Raw genomic sequence first — 16,969 nt, 5'->3', positions numbered from 1 at the left:
TTAATTAAGATCTTTAAATCATAGGAGCAGGAAAGTACTAGGCTCTTTTCCTGTGAAGTACGTGTAACTGCTAAATAAGATTTGCTGTCTTTCTGAATAGAGATTTACTGTGTGAGTCTTACACCACTAGCTTCTTCTGAGGGCAGGGCTCCAAGACATTAGTTTCTGAGACCCCGGTTAAGTCAATCATGGGCACATAACGAATGCTTTGATTTAAATTCTGATTAGGAATGACAATTGCCTTGCCTAATAACTTACTGATCTGTAGGGAACAAAAATGCCATGTGCAAAGGACAGTCAGTCAGCTTTGGTTCTGTGGGCAAGGCTGTGAAGGTTGACTTCACAGCTCTTCTTTAAATTTCACCTTTCTGCAAGAAGTGTCTGAATCTGTAAAATGTGGTGTGTTTTTCTTAGTGTTAAGTTTAACTTTAAAACAACTAAGTACTGCTAATTGCCTTATGAATTGGTATTTTCCTCTTTCTTTTTTTTCTTTTTCTGCGGGGAGAGGAGGTATATTTTGGGTTGAAATGTTCTTGAAATGCTTGAGACATCACTTAGAAAATATGACTAAAACTTGGTATAAAAATAATGTCACTTTTCAGTGTGGCACGCTGCAAGAACACATTTATTTTACTTTCTCTGTGTATTCTTAAATAGTTTCTGAATCAGAATTTGGGATAACGGTTTCAAGGGAAAGGTGAGTGAAACCAAAACAATTCCTTGGATGTGTGAATTACCCTACAAAAGGTGTTAGTGTGTTGCGTGCATAAAGACTTTCCTTGGTTCCTCAAGATATTGTTTCTCTTCACATTAGGAAAACAGAAGATTCATATCACAGGCCGTGATGCATTAAAGCAAATATTCATCCACAGTGTGCTGTAGGGTGAATTTAGCCAGATACTAACTAGTTTTCCCAGTGCTCCTTGACTTATAAAACTTGGCTTATGTCTGAGATGCTCAGGGAAAGGCAGGTACCCCCTTCTGCTGGCTTTACTGTGTAGGTCAGGTAGTGTGTGTGTCTGGGGGCAGAGAGGAGATGGGCATTTCAAGTCTTCACAGCTAGTCTTGTCCATGCTCACTGTCAGAACCCTCAAATTTGTTAACACATCTGAGTATTATTTTGTTTGCTATGTGCTGCTGAGCGTGTTTTGAAGGATAGAAGCCCAGAAGGCAGCAGCATTATTGCCCATATGATCCAGTTTGAAATCTGGTAATACAACACACGTTGTTCCACTGCTATCACTACACTGAATAAAATGGTGTGAATGGAAAAGTACAATTTTGTATTAGCAGTCTCTTCAAAGATGACAAAACTCTCCACAGATGCAATACAGGAGGTAAATTAGCCCATCTTTGGTGGGTATCTGGAGCAGCAGACCTCGTGGTATACTGTTTCAAAATAATTGGTAGTGGTATAGAGATTCCGTTTCTGCACAGCTGTACACTATTTGGATTTGTCAGCGTAGATTTAATGAGAGGTTTGACCACAAGTTGATGTTAATCAGTGTTTGTCCTTGTCCACTGTTGAACACAGCTCTGTGTTGTTTCTTCTGACCACTACTGGCCTTTCATTAAGGTGAGAGTAGCTTCTTCCACCACTACTCATAGATGTGAGTTCTTGTACGAAGGAGGTAGATATCCTTTTTTTAATCTTTCTGGCGCGTGAAATCTGTAACTTGATGCTCAGAAACCATAATGCTTTGTTCCTCCCTCATTTATCAGAGGTTAGTGAAGCATAGTTCATGGCTTTGGGACCATCAACTTTATGTGGAAGTTTGAAAAGTAAATACTCCATCTTGGAATATTACACATTCTGTTTCAGTACCATGAGAAAATAAACAAAAATGCTTAAGAATTGCCCTCCTTCAATTACTTAAATGGTGTAATTTAATAAGTGTTGTTTAAGTCTGTGTAACTGAAATGTGGATGTCAACTGCAGAAGAAATATGAACGTAAAATTTCGTACTGAGACGTTCTGTTTCCAGAGAAGTTGATATAAACACAGCTTTAATAGTAATTGTATAGAGGGAGATACATTCACAGATAATGTGTTCTGTAGAAAGAAATCTTTCCAGAAAAACTCAGGTTAATTTTTTAGCAAGAAATACCATGAAAAGGTTCTTCTTATATTGTAAGGGGGAGATCCTGTTTCTGGGCTTGAATTTTCAAGGTATATTGTTGCCACGTCACTAGAAAACTCTTCATGACCTCTGATGCAATGACTCAAAAACTAGCATTTGAGTTGGACATTCAATCTCTCACACCAAAAGCATTAAGCTAGTATATCTACATGACAAGCCTGTTTTTATACAATGCTGGCAACGGAGAGGAAGGTTCTTGAAGTGATAAAGTCTCCTGATCTCCACAAGGAATCTATCCTCTAGTAGAAATGTGGCTAGTGCAATGGCCAGGGAAGGAAGGAGGCCATTGGGAATGTGCCCTGTCTCTCTTGGACCCAAATTGCATCTCTGAAATCATCTGTCAAATTTGTAAGGACGGGGAGGATGGATCTGACCATTGTTATGCAATGGAAACTTTAGTAGGTATCTACTTAACCACCTTTGAGGCAGGTCAGAATTTGGGTAGCTGTATCTATGAAAAGGGACGTGTCTGGCTGTCAGTGTTGTTTTCATTTAGTTCACGTCTCTTCATCAAGGAACGAATCTGTGTAAGCGTGTATCCTGAGGCTACCTATGAAACTGAGTATACATTTTGGAAGGAGCTCAGCTGCGAGTGTCTGACTCTGCCAGGCAAGGTGCACAACCTGCCCCTAGAGGGGTGAATGAATACACAGGAGCAGAAGCATCCCCTGCTTGTGTGCCAGTCACTTGTGAGGCTTATGTTGAATAATTGTTTAGAATATTTATAGGCAATTCCAGTTGGATATCTGAAGGGATTACTGCCTGAAATGAGTTTTCCTCCCACCTCTTTCCACTCCCTGCATTTTCCTCCAGCTGTGAAAAGCAAGTCTTCAGAGGTTACTTGTGTAACAAAACCTTACCAGGCACAGTGCCCTGACCTTTGTAAGTAAGAAAGGCGGGTACCAAAATACCAGATGCTTTGAAGAAAGAGAGAGGGAGGACAAATCTGAAGACAGCTGACAGGAAGACCGATGTCCAGGATAGTGAAATTATCTTAGCATTCTCACCACTTGATGTACCTTCAAGCAACTGCAGAGCTGGCCCTGTTTGAAGAGGAGCGTGCCAAGGGGCCAGATGCTGCTGTTGCAAAAGCATTCCCAAAGCTGCCACCTCCAGACTCTGCAGTAAATCCTAAAAAAAAAAAAATAAATCACCCCCAGAATCCTAAAAGGAGTAGCAGGAAGGACAGTTGTAGTGAGGTGAGTAGAGTGGACATCATTGTTGCATTGAAATCCTCTTAAACCAATTAAAACAACTTGATTATTTCAACAGGTGCGAGAGATTTAAGGTATTAAATTACACAAAAGCACAAGAGTGCTTGCTGTGTATGGCTGGTGTATGCAATGCTTTCAGGCAAGACAGCTTCCAGCTGTTCAGGTTCTGGTTGACCCGTGGTAAGACAGCAGGAGCAGTAGGTTAAGAACCACCACATACAAAGAAGAGATGGGCAGCTGGATGATGAGTGCTTGATTTCCTCTAGCTGTGCTTTTTTGAATGTCTTTGGCAGTTTTTGTCAATAAGAAAGGTGTTTGTTTTTTTTCTTTCTTCAGGAAACAGCATAACTGTTACTCATTGTCATGTTAGTATCTTCTCATATATGAAAAACCTCGTACCACCTTGATATTGCATTCTTAAAGTAATTTAAGCATTCTTACGTAATTTAATTGCTTGAATGCTAAATTTCAATAATCCAGGAGCTATAGGTATGTATGATCAAGCTATGACTTCCATAGCTATAGTTCTATAGAAAGCCCCTGCATTTTAGTGTGTGCACTGTACTGCAATTAAAATATGTTTCTCCCTCACCTTGTGAAAATGTAACATTTCCTTCCCCCTACCCTCCCATATAAATTGAGATATGACTGCCTTAAATGTTTGCATGGATTTGATGCATATCAATCACGTAGACTGAGTCTTTGCACGTGGATATGCGTCATGTATTTGTGATTGTCCCCCCCTGCTCTGCCCTTGTGAGGCCCCACCTGGAGCCCTGGGTTCAGCTCTGGGACCCCAGCACAAGAAGGACGTGGGTTTGTTAGAGTGGGTCCAGAGGAGGACCACAAAGATGATCAGAGGACAGGAGAAATTTTTCTCCTACAAAGAAAGGCTGAAAGAGCTGGGGATGTTCAGCCTGAAGAAGAGAAGGCTCTGGGGTGATCTCATTGCAGCTTTTCAATACTTAAAGAGCTTTTAAAAAAAGAAAAGAAAAAAAAAAAAGATGGAGAGCAACTTCTTGCTCAGGCAGATAATGACAGGATGAAGGGGAATGGTTTTGAACTAAATGAGGGGAGATTTAGATTGGATGTTAGGAGGAAATTCTTCACTCTGAGGGTGGTGAGGCCCTGGCACAGGCTGCCCAGGGAAGCTGTGGCTGCCCCATCCCTGGAGGTGCTCAAGGCCAGGCTGGATGGGGCTGTGGGCAGCCTGGTGAGGTGGGAGGTGTCCCTGCCCATGGCAGGGGGATGGAACTGGATGGCTCTTAAGGTCCTTTCCAACCCAAACTATTCAGTGATTTGCCATGGCAATAGAAAGTAGTTCTTTCATTAGTGTGGAGTGTCTCTGAAGATGTACAGCAACTTCAAAGAAAGGCCATATGCACAAATATCTCTTTTCTCCTTCCTTCCTGTGACTGAAGATACAGCACTCCATTGTTCCCTCTGCCTGATGGCCTTTCAAAACTGCACTAAGAAATATTTCGACAAATTGACATTTGGATCAAAGTGAAACGAGTGATTTCTCCTCCACCATTAGGTGGGGCAGGGTCCCTTGAGGTCAGTAAACACAGTACATCCTTCAAAGCACCAAGTTCTTGTTTTGTTTAAATAAATGACATTTATTTAAATGGTAACACCTGAGACACACGTGGTTATATACATTAAGGACTGTTAGATGCATCAGAAATTTATGTCTTCTATAAAACACATAAAACGCATGTTTTTGGCAAAAAAAAAAAAAAAAGCTTCTGTGTCACTGAATGTGCTGTGTCTGAAGCTCTGAACACTGATCAGGGAGGATGCAATCCTCTTCGAAAGCAGGCACCCTGCTGGTGGCAGGTTTCAGCACACTCCAAAGCTCTCAGTTTTTACACGCAGAGCTTGCTGCGCAGAAGGACTGGACATAATTGGATTTATTTTCAAGTGGGAAGTAGGTCTTTAGGAGAATCTGAGAGGCTAACGTATGAGATAAAGTATCACAAGACTTGTATGTATTTGCTTGTCACCTTGGATAAACCTCACGGGCCTTTTCTGGGAGGTTACGAGGCGTCGTGTAGAAAGGGTGTGGGGGGTGTGCAGGGCAGGCAGTGGGGTGGGAAGGGATGGAGGAGGATGTTCGTCACCGGGGGAGTCAAGTGGAAGAAACAGCACAGGCCTCTTTGGATCTCACTAAGAAAGGCACAACAAATAGGATAAAATAGCTGCTTTCATAAGATAAGGTTGGCTCATTATCTATATTCTTCTTACTTTATGGCCCTTTGGATGCCGGGCACCCCGCCTCATCTTCCTGAAGCAGAAGCCAGATGGATTTTCCCACAGCATTGCACAGATCCTGCCCGTGGAGAGGTTCCTTCCCTTTCCTCATTCAAACTGTTATGTGATTTGCTTACAGTAAATCAACTTTATTTATTATTTCCACTGTCAAACAAAACAGAGGTTCACATGAGAACTTCCTGCTGCGCTGTGAGATGAAGGCCAGGCCGTGCGGGCAGTACCAGCGCTGGGTGAGAGCTGCCCGTGGCTCCTCTGGTACAGCCATCTGGCTGAGCTTGGCCAAGGGATTTGTGCAGCACCACGCAGCCTGAAAGCCACGCTGGGTGTGCAGTGCAGGCCTCGGGTGACTCGACTTGACTCAGCTGTGCCTCTTCAAAGTGTCCGGAGGGACCGCATCTGAGGGGCCTTTGCTTGGCCGCAGCTCTTGCAGTAGAGATGCTTTAGAGATACATCACTAGAGAAGTTTTTTGGTATCTTTAGTCTATGGAAGTCTAAGTTCTGTAATTTCATTATGCTTTACAGCTTAAAAAACTCAAGATTTAGAAGTCTCCCATTACTCTTCTTACTCCTCTTTTTTTTTTTTTTTTTTTCTTTCCAGAGTGCCTGATGTGGTGCCTTTAATATTTATTAAAAGAAAAAAAGTTTGCAAAGGCAACTGACGGCAGCCCTACAGCTAGGCTGGCTGACTTACCCTAGCACAGTAGTTGGAAAATTCAGAAGGCACAAAAACCTGGCTGAACTGGAGCCACTACAGAGCTGAAACGCCTGGCGTGGAATAGCAGGAGAGGAGAGGTTGGATCAGGAGGATGTGGAAAAGTGAGGGTCCTGGGCCTTAGGTAGCACTGTCAGAGGAACTTAACTCTTTAGGGTGGGTTAACTTTTCAGTGTGACTATCTTTTTCTTTAGCACTGCTTTAACACACTAAAATATTACTTTTTTTTTTTTTCACTTGTAAATGAGTTGCATCTTCTAAAGTATGAAAACTAAATTTCATAGGACTTGCCCCTTTAGTAGCGTAGGCTGAATTTTAACATTTTACTAAAATGTTTTAATCTGTCTCTACAGGTTAAGCATCACCAAGTTACCCACTGAATTGTTTAATCTTTGGTATTTCACTATTTGAACAACACTGAAATAAGTTTCTGTATCTAACAGTACGTGCTTTCTGTCTGTCTTTTGAAGATACAGTAAGACAATTCTTTTTTTTTTTTTTTTTTGAACAGGCACATATAAAGAACTAGAACAAACACATTTTTAAAATGGAGAAAATCAGTTTCTGAATGTTAAAATGAATGTAAATGTGTAATTTGGTAAAGTCCATGAAACTATAGCACCCGATTTTTTTCCTGATCATTGCTTGTAGTAGCATCATGTACTCTGTGCTTCAGAGCGAGTTCAATGAAAAGTAAACATCACGGTTCCAGGCTTTGATTTCTGAAATATTTATTGGGTTGATTTTTCTCCATGGCCCACTGAATGAACTCATGGCTTTGCATCATTTGCTATTCACTCTCTGATCATTTTCTGCTCTTGATAGAGAATTGGGAGGGCTTTGTATTATGCGTTTTGTTCTCTTGCTGCTAGGGTATGCACCGTGTCTTTAAAAGAAATGATAGGATGATAAGGTGAGGCTTGATTCTGATTGCACTGTCATTAATATCACATCTCTGCGCTCAGATTGCTTGTTAGTACCAATTTGATGTGAATCAGGAAGAGGCACGCAATCACATTTCTGCCAGACTGATCTCACATCACACACTGTGAGTATCTTGCGTTGTCCTTTCCTACCTGATGCTTTCTGAGATGCTCTCCGTTGTACGGTGGGAGTGTTTGAAGGCAGCTCTCGCAGGAGACTGGCTTTGTTTTTAGATCCTCTTGCTGCTCCAAAAAGGCTGTGAAAAAGTGTTGTTCCATTACTTGTACATCTTTTGAGTAGCAGCCCTGCAAAAGCGCCGGGCGAGTTTTATATCTGCGCTTCCAAGATGCCATCTCGCCAGCAGCAGTGATGTGGATCAAAATAATAATAGTTGGTCCTCTAAGCACTATTTCAGCTGATTGCAGAACTGCTGAACTGGAAGCAATCTGGCCTTCTTAGTATGACTCCCTCACAGCGGGAGAGTTGGTAAACAGTCTGAATACATGCAACTGCTTCCTTCGCTGGCAATTTTCTCTCCTGGTGAGAGCAGAGATGTTAGCGCTGGCCCCACTCAGCACGACAAGACTGCCGGTGTGTGGCAGAGACCTGGGCTGCTCCGTGGGTGGGGTGGTGCCAGTGGGACAACCTGGTGATGAGAGGGGCAGCGTTCCTCCAGGGGGTTTCTTTCAGGTTGCCAATTACCAAAACGCCAGCAGTTTGCTTGAGAAGAGGACAAGGATCTGTGACCGCTCGGCCTTTTTAAGGAAGAGGTTGCTGGGGGAGGCAGCAGTCTGAGGCCTCTTTCATTGCCAGCTGCTGGGGAGTTTGGAGTTTCATAGCGAAGCAGGTGACAAGGCCTGCCATGTGCGATGCTGCTGTATGTGCTCGATTGATGTGAACCCAGAAAGCCACCTGTACCCTGGGCTGCACCAAAAGCAGCGTGGCCAGCAGGGCGAGGGAGGGGATTCTGCCCCTCTGCTCTGCTCTTGTGAGACCCCACCTGGAGCCCTGCGCTCAGCTCTGGGGCCCCAGCACAAAAGGACGTGGATGTAATAGAGGGAATCCAGAGGAAGGCCATGAGGATGCTCAAAGGGGCACCTCTCCTACAAAGACAGGCTGGGGGAGCTGGGGTTGTTCAGCCTGGAGAAGAGAAAGCTCTGGGAGACCTTACAGGGGCCTGCCAGTGCCTAAAGGGGGCCTGCAGGAAAGCTGGGGAGGGACTCTGTGTCAGGGAGTGTAGTGCTAGGACAAGGAGGAATGGCTTTAAACTAGAAGAGGGTAGGTTTAGATTAGGTATTCAGAAGAAGTTCTTTATCCAGAGGGCAGTGAGGCCCTGGCACAGGATGCCCAGAGAAGCTGTGGGTGCCCCATCCCTGGAGGTGCTCAAGGCCAGGCTGAATGGGGCTTTGGGCAGCCTGGGCTGGTGGGAGGTGTCCCTGCCCATGGCAGGGGTTTGGAGCTGGGTGGGCTTTAAAGTCCCTTCCAACCCAAACCGTCCTGTGACTAAGTTCAGGAGAAGCTGATGCATACAAAATCCTAGTAGGCTTTATTCAGGTCGCCTTTCCACATCTATTTGGGGTTCATAATGAGGTTCAAGGGATGCATATCCTTACCTTCAAGATCTTTGTTTCTCCTCAGTGGGAAGAGTTGGTCTTTTTCCCCATCTCCTAATACCTAATATGCAAAGTTAGATGATCGATGTCTGCTGAGCAGCTATTGCTGCTGGTGGGATATGGTTTGTAGAAATGTGATCACTGCTTTCTGCAAATCTTGTCATTCCAAAAGTGTTGTAGAATGCACAGGTTTCAGTGTTTCTTTGTTTGCATTTGTTTTTACTAACGGCGAGAGTAAAAAAAGGAGCGATGGATGTAATGTGTATGAGCTGACGATGGTGAGGTACACGGAGTTGGTCTTGGAGAGACTGAGTTCTGCAAGAAATTAAGTTCTCAAGTGTGAGTAGTCTATTAGTTATACATACAGGGATGCGTGTGTGTTTGAGGGAACTGAAAACAAATTTGTTTCGACTGCTTGGCAGCAAGCTTTAAAAAAGAAAAAAGCAACTCAGCATTTTTCTTCATACGTTGCATCTGCCAGTCTGTGATGCTTCCTTGACTTTCATGATGAAATCTGGAGCACTTTAAATGTTAAACCACGACAGATCCTAAGGGCTGTGTGTTTTTTATGGCATAATTCTGGGAAATGTACTGTACAATATAACGACTATAAATCATTACCCAAATGATCAGACATAATAAAATTAACATACTGGTAGTGGAGGGTACAGATGTCGTTGTAAGATGTCTCTTGCTGTTGGGTTTCATGGTTTGACTGTAGCACGCTGTCTGTGCTGGTGGGGATGGTAATTCTGTAGCGTGATGATAAATAAGATTCACTGGCCAAAGAGAGGTCCCCTTGACATTGCTACCAGAGCCTTGCTTCATCTCAGCCTTGTTATTAGTGCTGTCAAATAGCTTAGCTGATATGAAGCGTGAATGATGCGTTAGAAAGATTAATCCTGTCAGGTATGCTTATGAGAAGGGTAGCTAACATCTCATAAGGGATGGTTTACAAGCACTTGCACAATTAGCCCAATTGTTTTCTTCCGTAATTAACTGTGTTTGTTCACGGATGAAGCTGTGAGTTCTCTGTCTGGAGCTAGAAAGCTAATTTCAGATGGCCATATTGAAAAACAAAATTACCCTTCTCCTAGTGCCACCATCATTTCCTGTGAAGAATGTAGAGGCCTAATGTTACTGTGTAGGCATGTAGATTATTTATCATATATGGGACTATTAAGTTCATAGGTTTTTTTTGTTCAAGTTAAATCTCAGGGTACTACATTTTACAGTGTGCGAGCGATGTATTTTGTAATGCTTTCTTCAAAGAAAGGAGGACAGCTGCTCTCTCTTCCCTATTAATAGGTAAATACAGCGAAAACAAGACTTCTAGGATATTGTGGTACAGCAAAAAGACTTAATTTGTACTAGTTGTACTTCTAATTTTGTAGAACTGGATGGTGAAGGGTAGCCAGGAGGAACATGTGTATTCACAACTTCAAGCTCTTTGTAGAGTTCAGGATCTTTTTAATAATGATCACTAAACTCACTTAATTACTATTAATATTAATTGCATGTGTGTGCATTAAATGACCTTGAGAATACATTACCATACTAGTAGTGCCTCTGGGATTGCTGCACGTTGAAACACAGGGAAATAACTGGCCTGCTTACTCTTGTCTCTGACACTACCTGGTTTGTATTCTAAACCTTCTGAATGGTTTCAATTAAGTTAAAATTAAACTAACTGGTGCTAAGAATAGTTCAAGATTTAATTTCTCAGATCCACGTTTGCCTTGCAGTTTTGTTGTTTGGTCACATCTAAAATTAAAACCTAGCAAACAGCTTTTCCACTTTGTGCTCTGATTGTTGGAATTATCAGACAGTAGCACCTCATAAACTTTGTCTGTAAGGGCTGAAACTCTTGACACCTGATACATTTTATTCTATTTGTACTCATGCACTGAAATCCTGTATGTGTTCAGGTAGTCAAAAATTAACCATCATTCATAATCATCTTTGAATAGATACAATACATGTTTAGGTATTACTTTTTATTCTCTGTTCCTTTATTTTGGATGGTTCATTACTGTTTGCCTCAAAAGGGTGAGTTTCTGCAATTTGCAGCTCTATTTTTTCCTTTTCCAGAGTCTGCTTACCTTGTAATGTATAGTATTATATTACGGTGGAACCTCTCATGACTGAATGCATAGGGTTGGAGCTAAATCCACTAGTTTTCAGCATTGCCTTGAATTCTCAGTACCTCTAAATATTCTTAAATTCCTCCTAAGTGATGCTTCAGTAAGTCTCAAGGTCTCTGGTGTTGCACATTGTTCAGCATGGTTTGTTTCATATGTGATTTTAGCATGCAAGTATTTCATTTTTAATTTCATGGTACCTGAGTGAAGTCCAGTTGCAGAGCCTCATTTGTAGGTATAAATTCCGTTTGTTATCCCATAAGGAAAATGATATCTTATGGTGTCTAGTTGCCCTAGGTTGCGTGAGTTATTTCTTCTTCCTCTCTCTTCCCACTTCTGTGATACTTTTTTTTCCACTGATCTGTTGCACGCAGCTTTTACATTGATGGGTTATTTGTTCTGGAACATATTCTGACTGAAATAGACAAAGATGTTTATATCTAATAACAGTTTTAAAAACACTCCTCAGGGGATAGTATGGGAAATACAGAAAATTGGTAAAATCCAAGTACCATGCACGCAAGTCTGTGTCTGCTTTTTCTGGGCTCTGTTTTTTTCATTTGTTCTGACTTCATTTATTTATTTATTTGTTTATTTTGAGTCAGTTGTGAGCTGTTTGTTTATTTAAGTCCCTGGCTTCTCCCTTTTCTAGGCAACTTTGCACTTCTATTCATGGGTCAGCTTTATCTCTTTGCTCTATCTCCTACCTCTGGTGAGGGTCTTCTTTTAAATTTCCCATCTTCTTTGTCAGGTTTAGGATGCAAATTGAGATCCTTGGTGGATGATAAGCTGCTTATGGTGAACTACATTCAGACCTTGACTGAGGAATAATCTGCGTGTTTAGTAACTCTTCTCTTTAGTCTGGTATGAGATGTAAAAATCCTCTCATGGCTTATTTTAGTTTTTATTGAATATTGAGGCAAATAATGTGTAAGGTGACAATCAAACATTGTATTCAGGATGAAACTTGCATTTTGATACAGGTATGTGTGAACAGTCCTCAGTTTCTGGTAGAATTCATTAACTTAACAGAGAAGTAATCCATACATAATTGTACTGTCAGTACCTTGAAATCCATGCGTATGGAAGTAAGGTAAAATGTGTGGTACGACAGTAGCTATTGAGAATTAACTGCACACTCGCTAATGGCAACCCCATTTGACATAATAATTGCATTGTGCATTTGACTTCCTGAACCTTTCTGCTTAAAAAAAATTTAGTCTGTTACACTGTTCCACGTGCAGAGATCCTGGGAGCTGTCATCGAAGAAGGAATAGGTAAAGACTGTAACTTGTTCGTTAATATTAAAATGGTTCATCGAGAGTAAAAAGATAATTAAGGGATTTATAGCTAAATGACTGTAGCAAAGAATAGAGAGTGAAAGGTAAAAATAAGGCTTTTCTAGCATGTTAAACCTTTGCATTAAATATTAGAAGGATAAAATTGTCAGAAAGCATACATATAAAACAATAAAAATGAGACAATTCACGTAGGAACCCTTTGGATGAACTGAAGTTCTAAATGAAGCTGCTTAATATTCATTCCAGATTCTTTAACTCCTTACCTAAAAATTAGCACTTCTTCTTCCTGTTATTCACAAGGTAGAAACTGCCACGTGGGTTTGGTTCCTTTGGCAGTTTGCCCTGCCAAAAACATTAGCAAAACTAGATAGATCAAAGATTTCTCTGAGGCAGTGCTAGCATCTTGTTAGCCTGCTTGAAGAATTGATTCCTCCTTGAATTATCACCAGCCTTGGTGCACGCTCTCTGGCTACGTGCTGGTAGCCCTTGGCCTTTGGAGCTGTAGGGTTGATGTTCATCGGGACATACCATGAAGGTGCAGAAACAACCAGCATTCACTCTGCTACTTTTCAAGGCTGTTTTCTGAAGTCTTATGCCCTCCCCTCCAAAGTTAAGGTGATTAAATGTTCACTACCACCATGTCACTCATCTGCCTTTCTTCCTCTGTTGCTTTTCTGTTACGGAGTGCATTGAATTCCATGGGGCCTCTCACTTCCTTCTTGTTTACAGATAACAACACATTTAGATTCTTCTAGATTTAAAACAGCTGAACATTTTAAATGCAGCTAGTTATTTACCTTTTTCAAAAGATAGATATTTTGCTGCTATTATCTTATATGTTTTAGAAGACTCCTGCTCAATACTGCTGTGCTCTGAAATCAAAGCAATCCAGCAAAACACGTCAGGGTACTATTAGTAATAGTAAAAGAAAAAAAAATCAGGTTGGTCAATCACAGAATCCTTCACATCGGTTTCGTGGCTCACAAGATAGCGTGTATGTATCATTGATGATGCATCAGCTGCTTCTGGGTGGCAGGCAGTGGTAGCTCCTACAGCTCATATCAAATGCTCAGGAGGAAGTGTTTCCAGGCAGTGGGTGCATCACATCAAAAACGACCCCCGTGGTTCAACTGAGTGCCCACCCAGGTTATTGCTGCTGATTAAAATAAAAGGAATGAGACCCCAAGGGTGGATCTGGATTTGGTACAGCCTGAAACGTGAAGTTTGGATTTCTGCGTGTGGAGGAGTGTGCGCAAGGGCCAATGGTACACTGCTGGGCCATCGTGCTGTGAAGGTGATGCTGTGGCTCAGCAGTGTTGTGGAGGGTGTGAAGGAAAACCTTCCCGTATCTGTTTATCAGCTGTCATGAAGCTGGGACCCATGACAATTTTCCTCTGTGGTGCTGAGAGGGCGAGTGGCTGACAATTTGCCCAGGGGTCCTCTGCCCTGCTGCCATCCTTAACCTGGAACAAAGTGGCAAGGGACTCAGCTCCTTCCTCCTCTGTTTGGTGGGGGTTGGTTGGCTGGTTTGTTCACCCATGGTGATATTTCCTGGAAAGGAAGGGTTGTAGAAATGATTTTGGGTGATTATCTAACTCATTAAAGTCAGAGATTTTTACCACAGGCCTCAGTGCTGTCAGGTAATTGTGCTATCCCCTGGTATGGGGACTCTGTTGACAGCTTCCTGGAAGAGGAGATAAATTCTTTTTTTTTTTTCTTTTTTTTTTTTTTTTTTTTTTAATAAAAGATTGTTAGGCATCATCTATGGCTATTGTGGATCCTGAACAATTTGTCCTTTGCTGACAGGCTTTCAAACATCTTACAGCCATGAGTATCATCAAATCAGTTAATTTGCTTAATTCTTGTGTGTGCAGTGCTTCTTGCTCAGGGCAGTGGTCAATAATAATGCACAAGGGAGAGAATTTTCACCAGCAGTATTAGCTGGGAATAAAAGATGTGTCTATTAATCCAAAGTTCTTGGAGTAAATTAGACAGCAGCAGTGTTGACTTACGTGTGAAAATGAATATAGAGGTATGGAGCATTCCCCTAATGAAATTTGGAAAACTTGTTTTGTTTCATTTCATTCCAGAATCATTTTTGATTACAAAGTGAAGTTTTTCTGTCTCCTCCTCTGCTCATGAAAAGAAGCATTAATGTTAATATCTGTTTATTTTGTTGGACAGGCCACTTTCTGATTCTGAACAGATCAACTTTTTAAAGAAAACAAGACTGTATATTCAGCAGCAAAAGTATGATGAAGCGGTAAGTGCACCTTTGCTATCTATCTTATAGAAACTTTAAGAACTTCTGTTATATGTAAATATATTTATATCTGTTTAACTTAAACCAGAAAATATTTGTCCTTCTGATGCACATCTCACTTACCAACACAAATAAAATCCCATTATAAGTCTCCAAAGTTTTGCATTTCATGACATCAGCGCTATTGAACAATACTTACTCAGTTTTTAGTCATAGCTATTACACTTTTTGCTACCATTCCACAGTATAGCAGCACACAATGTATGTTTATCTTTTCCACTGTAAAAAAAGAGTAAATTCAAAGAGAAACTAAAGAATGTAGATCATAATCATCCTTCCTAGGCTGCTAGTTGCATGAAAAAGCATGGTGACTTGCTCTGTCATAGACCCTGCTTTGTTTTGTACTTCTCTTACCTGAACCAGCTGTTCATGTTTTTAATTTTGCATTTCACTTTGTCAGAAACTGAGAGCTTTATGTGGAATCATTCTGTGCTTTGCAAGTCTTGAATACCTTCCGAAGCGTTTTCTGCTACTCAGTGAGACAGGGTGCCTGATGGTTGCAGTTTGCCAGTGCTTGTATTCTGACATTCACAGAAATAATTTGCAGAGCTAAATGATACAAAGACTACTTTCATTTTAACAGGTTTAGGTTAGTTACTGACTTTTGTGTGAAAAAGCCCATGAAAAAGTTGAATCTGTAAGATTGCATTTAACCTAGCAAATGCATGGAAGAATAATTCTGTTATGTGCTAAGGTTCAGCTCTTTTTTTTTTTTTTTCTTAATATGTTTCTCAAGGTTATAAACTACTGTTTCATGCACAGAAGAACTAAACCTATTTTATACCTTGTACCTTTTCATTTACATCATTGTAAATTGGAAATAGCTCAGTTGACATCAATGGATCTATTTTGGTGTGGGAACAGATCTTTTTTATTTCCAACTACTGCTTGTCTGTTACAGATTTACTTACAGGATGTATTTTAATCATTTTCAGTAGTCAAACCTGCAAGTTTGAGTGTTGGGTCATAGAATACAATCACAGAGAAATTAAGTTTAGAAAAGACCTTCAAAATCATCTCATCCAACCATCGCCCTGCTACCAATGTCGCACACTAAACCATGTCCCTATGCACCAGGTCCAACCTTGTCTTGAACACCCCCAGGGACAGTGACCCCCCCCCCCCCCCCGGGCAACCCATTCCAATGCCTGTCCGAGACTTTTCTGAGAAGAAAAGTCTCCTAATTGTTTTATTGTTGAAGAGTAGTGCTCTTTGTTCAATTCTTTGTTTTAATTGTTGAAGAGTAGGGGCATGATGTTTCCATTTTTCCACTCACCAGGGACATTGCCCGAATGCCAGGGCTTTTCAACTCTGATGGAGAGCTTGGCAATTCCATCAGCCAGTTCCCTCAGGACCCTGGGATTCATGTCATCAGGTCCCATAGACCTGTACCTGTTGTTTAGATTCATCAGGTGGTCTCGAACTTGCTCTTCGGTTACAGTGGGTGAGACTTTGCTTCCCCAGCCTCCATCTGCGGGTTCAGGGAAATGAAAGACTTGGGAAGCCCGCCTACCAGTGCAGATGGAGGTAAAGAAGTTGTTGAGTACCTCAGCTTTCTCCACGTCTGTCGTTACCAAGTACTCAGGTAGAGAAACTCACTCCTAGGATAAGAAATCAGCCACCTCTAAGCACTCACACACTCCTATTTTCACCCCTCAGTCTACTATTTTCACAAATGTTAAAGGTGCATGGTGGCCCTCGGGGACTCCTGCTGTCACCCCAGCGCAGCAGCCCGAAGGGAGCTGGGTCCTCTCTTGTGCTGTTCCTCCAGGCTCTGTGCAGAAGGGACGCCACCTCTGGCACAAGGGCTGGGGGATAGGAAAGAAGCACTCACACAACTCCTGAGCATTGGCAACAGATTTCTTTATTGCCGGGACGCCTTGCAGGTAAGCCTGCAGGACGTCCATGGTGTTTGGGGGCTCCAAGCTAATGGTGGGGATGGAGCCCGCGCGCCGACGAGTAGGGGGCTGGCCGCGCGCTCTTGCGACGCTCCTTCTGTGCTCGCAAAGCAGAGAACCAAGACGTGCCGCTGGAGTCCCAGGTCTGTTCTTGCTGAGGTGGACCGACTTCCATTGGCTCCTCCGTGTCTTGTGGAGGATCCACCTCCATGGGCTCCTCGGTGCTGGGCAGAAGGCTAAGCCAGTCCTTGCCCAGGACTGCCCAAACAGGATGCCTTCCAGGCCGGGGTGCCGAACCACGGGGTCGTTCAGTTCCACGCCTACGTCCACTGTCGGGTTGATTTCCGTGCGTGGATCCGACGCTGCCATCTGGTGTATGGCCCTGGCTGGGTCCCGCGCCGTGGTAGGGATGGTAGGCATGCCTGTGC

The 16,969-nt window shown here is 42.3% G+C and overlaps 1 protein-coding gene across 2 annotated transcripts in view; it reads left to right on the top strand.

Annotated features, from left to right (window-relative positions):
* PIGN (phosphatidylinositol glycan anchor biosynthesis class N) overlaps positions 1–16,969 on the top strand; it is a 107,494-nt gene that overhangs the window by 43,648 nt on the left and 46,877 nt on the right. For both annotated transcript variants that reach the window (XM_032183041.1, XM_032183042.1), the window contains exon 13: positions 14,505–14,583. In XM_032183041.1, coding sequence (XP_032038932.1) covers positions 14,505–14,583 — 79 coding nt within the window. The remainder of the gene's footprint in view (positions 1–14,504; positions 14,584–16,969) is intronic.

This window comes from Aythya fuligula, chromosome 2, assembly GCF_009819795.1.
Source record: "Aythya fuligula isolate bAytFul2 chromosome 2, bAytFul2.pri, whole genome shotgun sequence".
In the NCBI taxonomy this organism is placed as follows: Eukaryota; Metazoa; Chordata; class Aves; order Anseriformes; family Anatidae; genus Aythya; species Aythya fuligula.
Note: the sequence above shows the minus strand (reverse complement) of the source record. Positions and strands in the feature narration are given on the sequence as shown.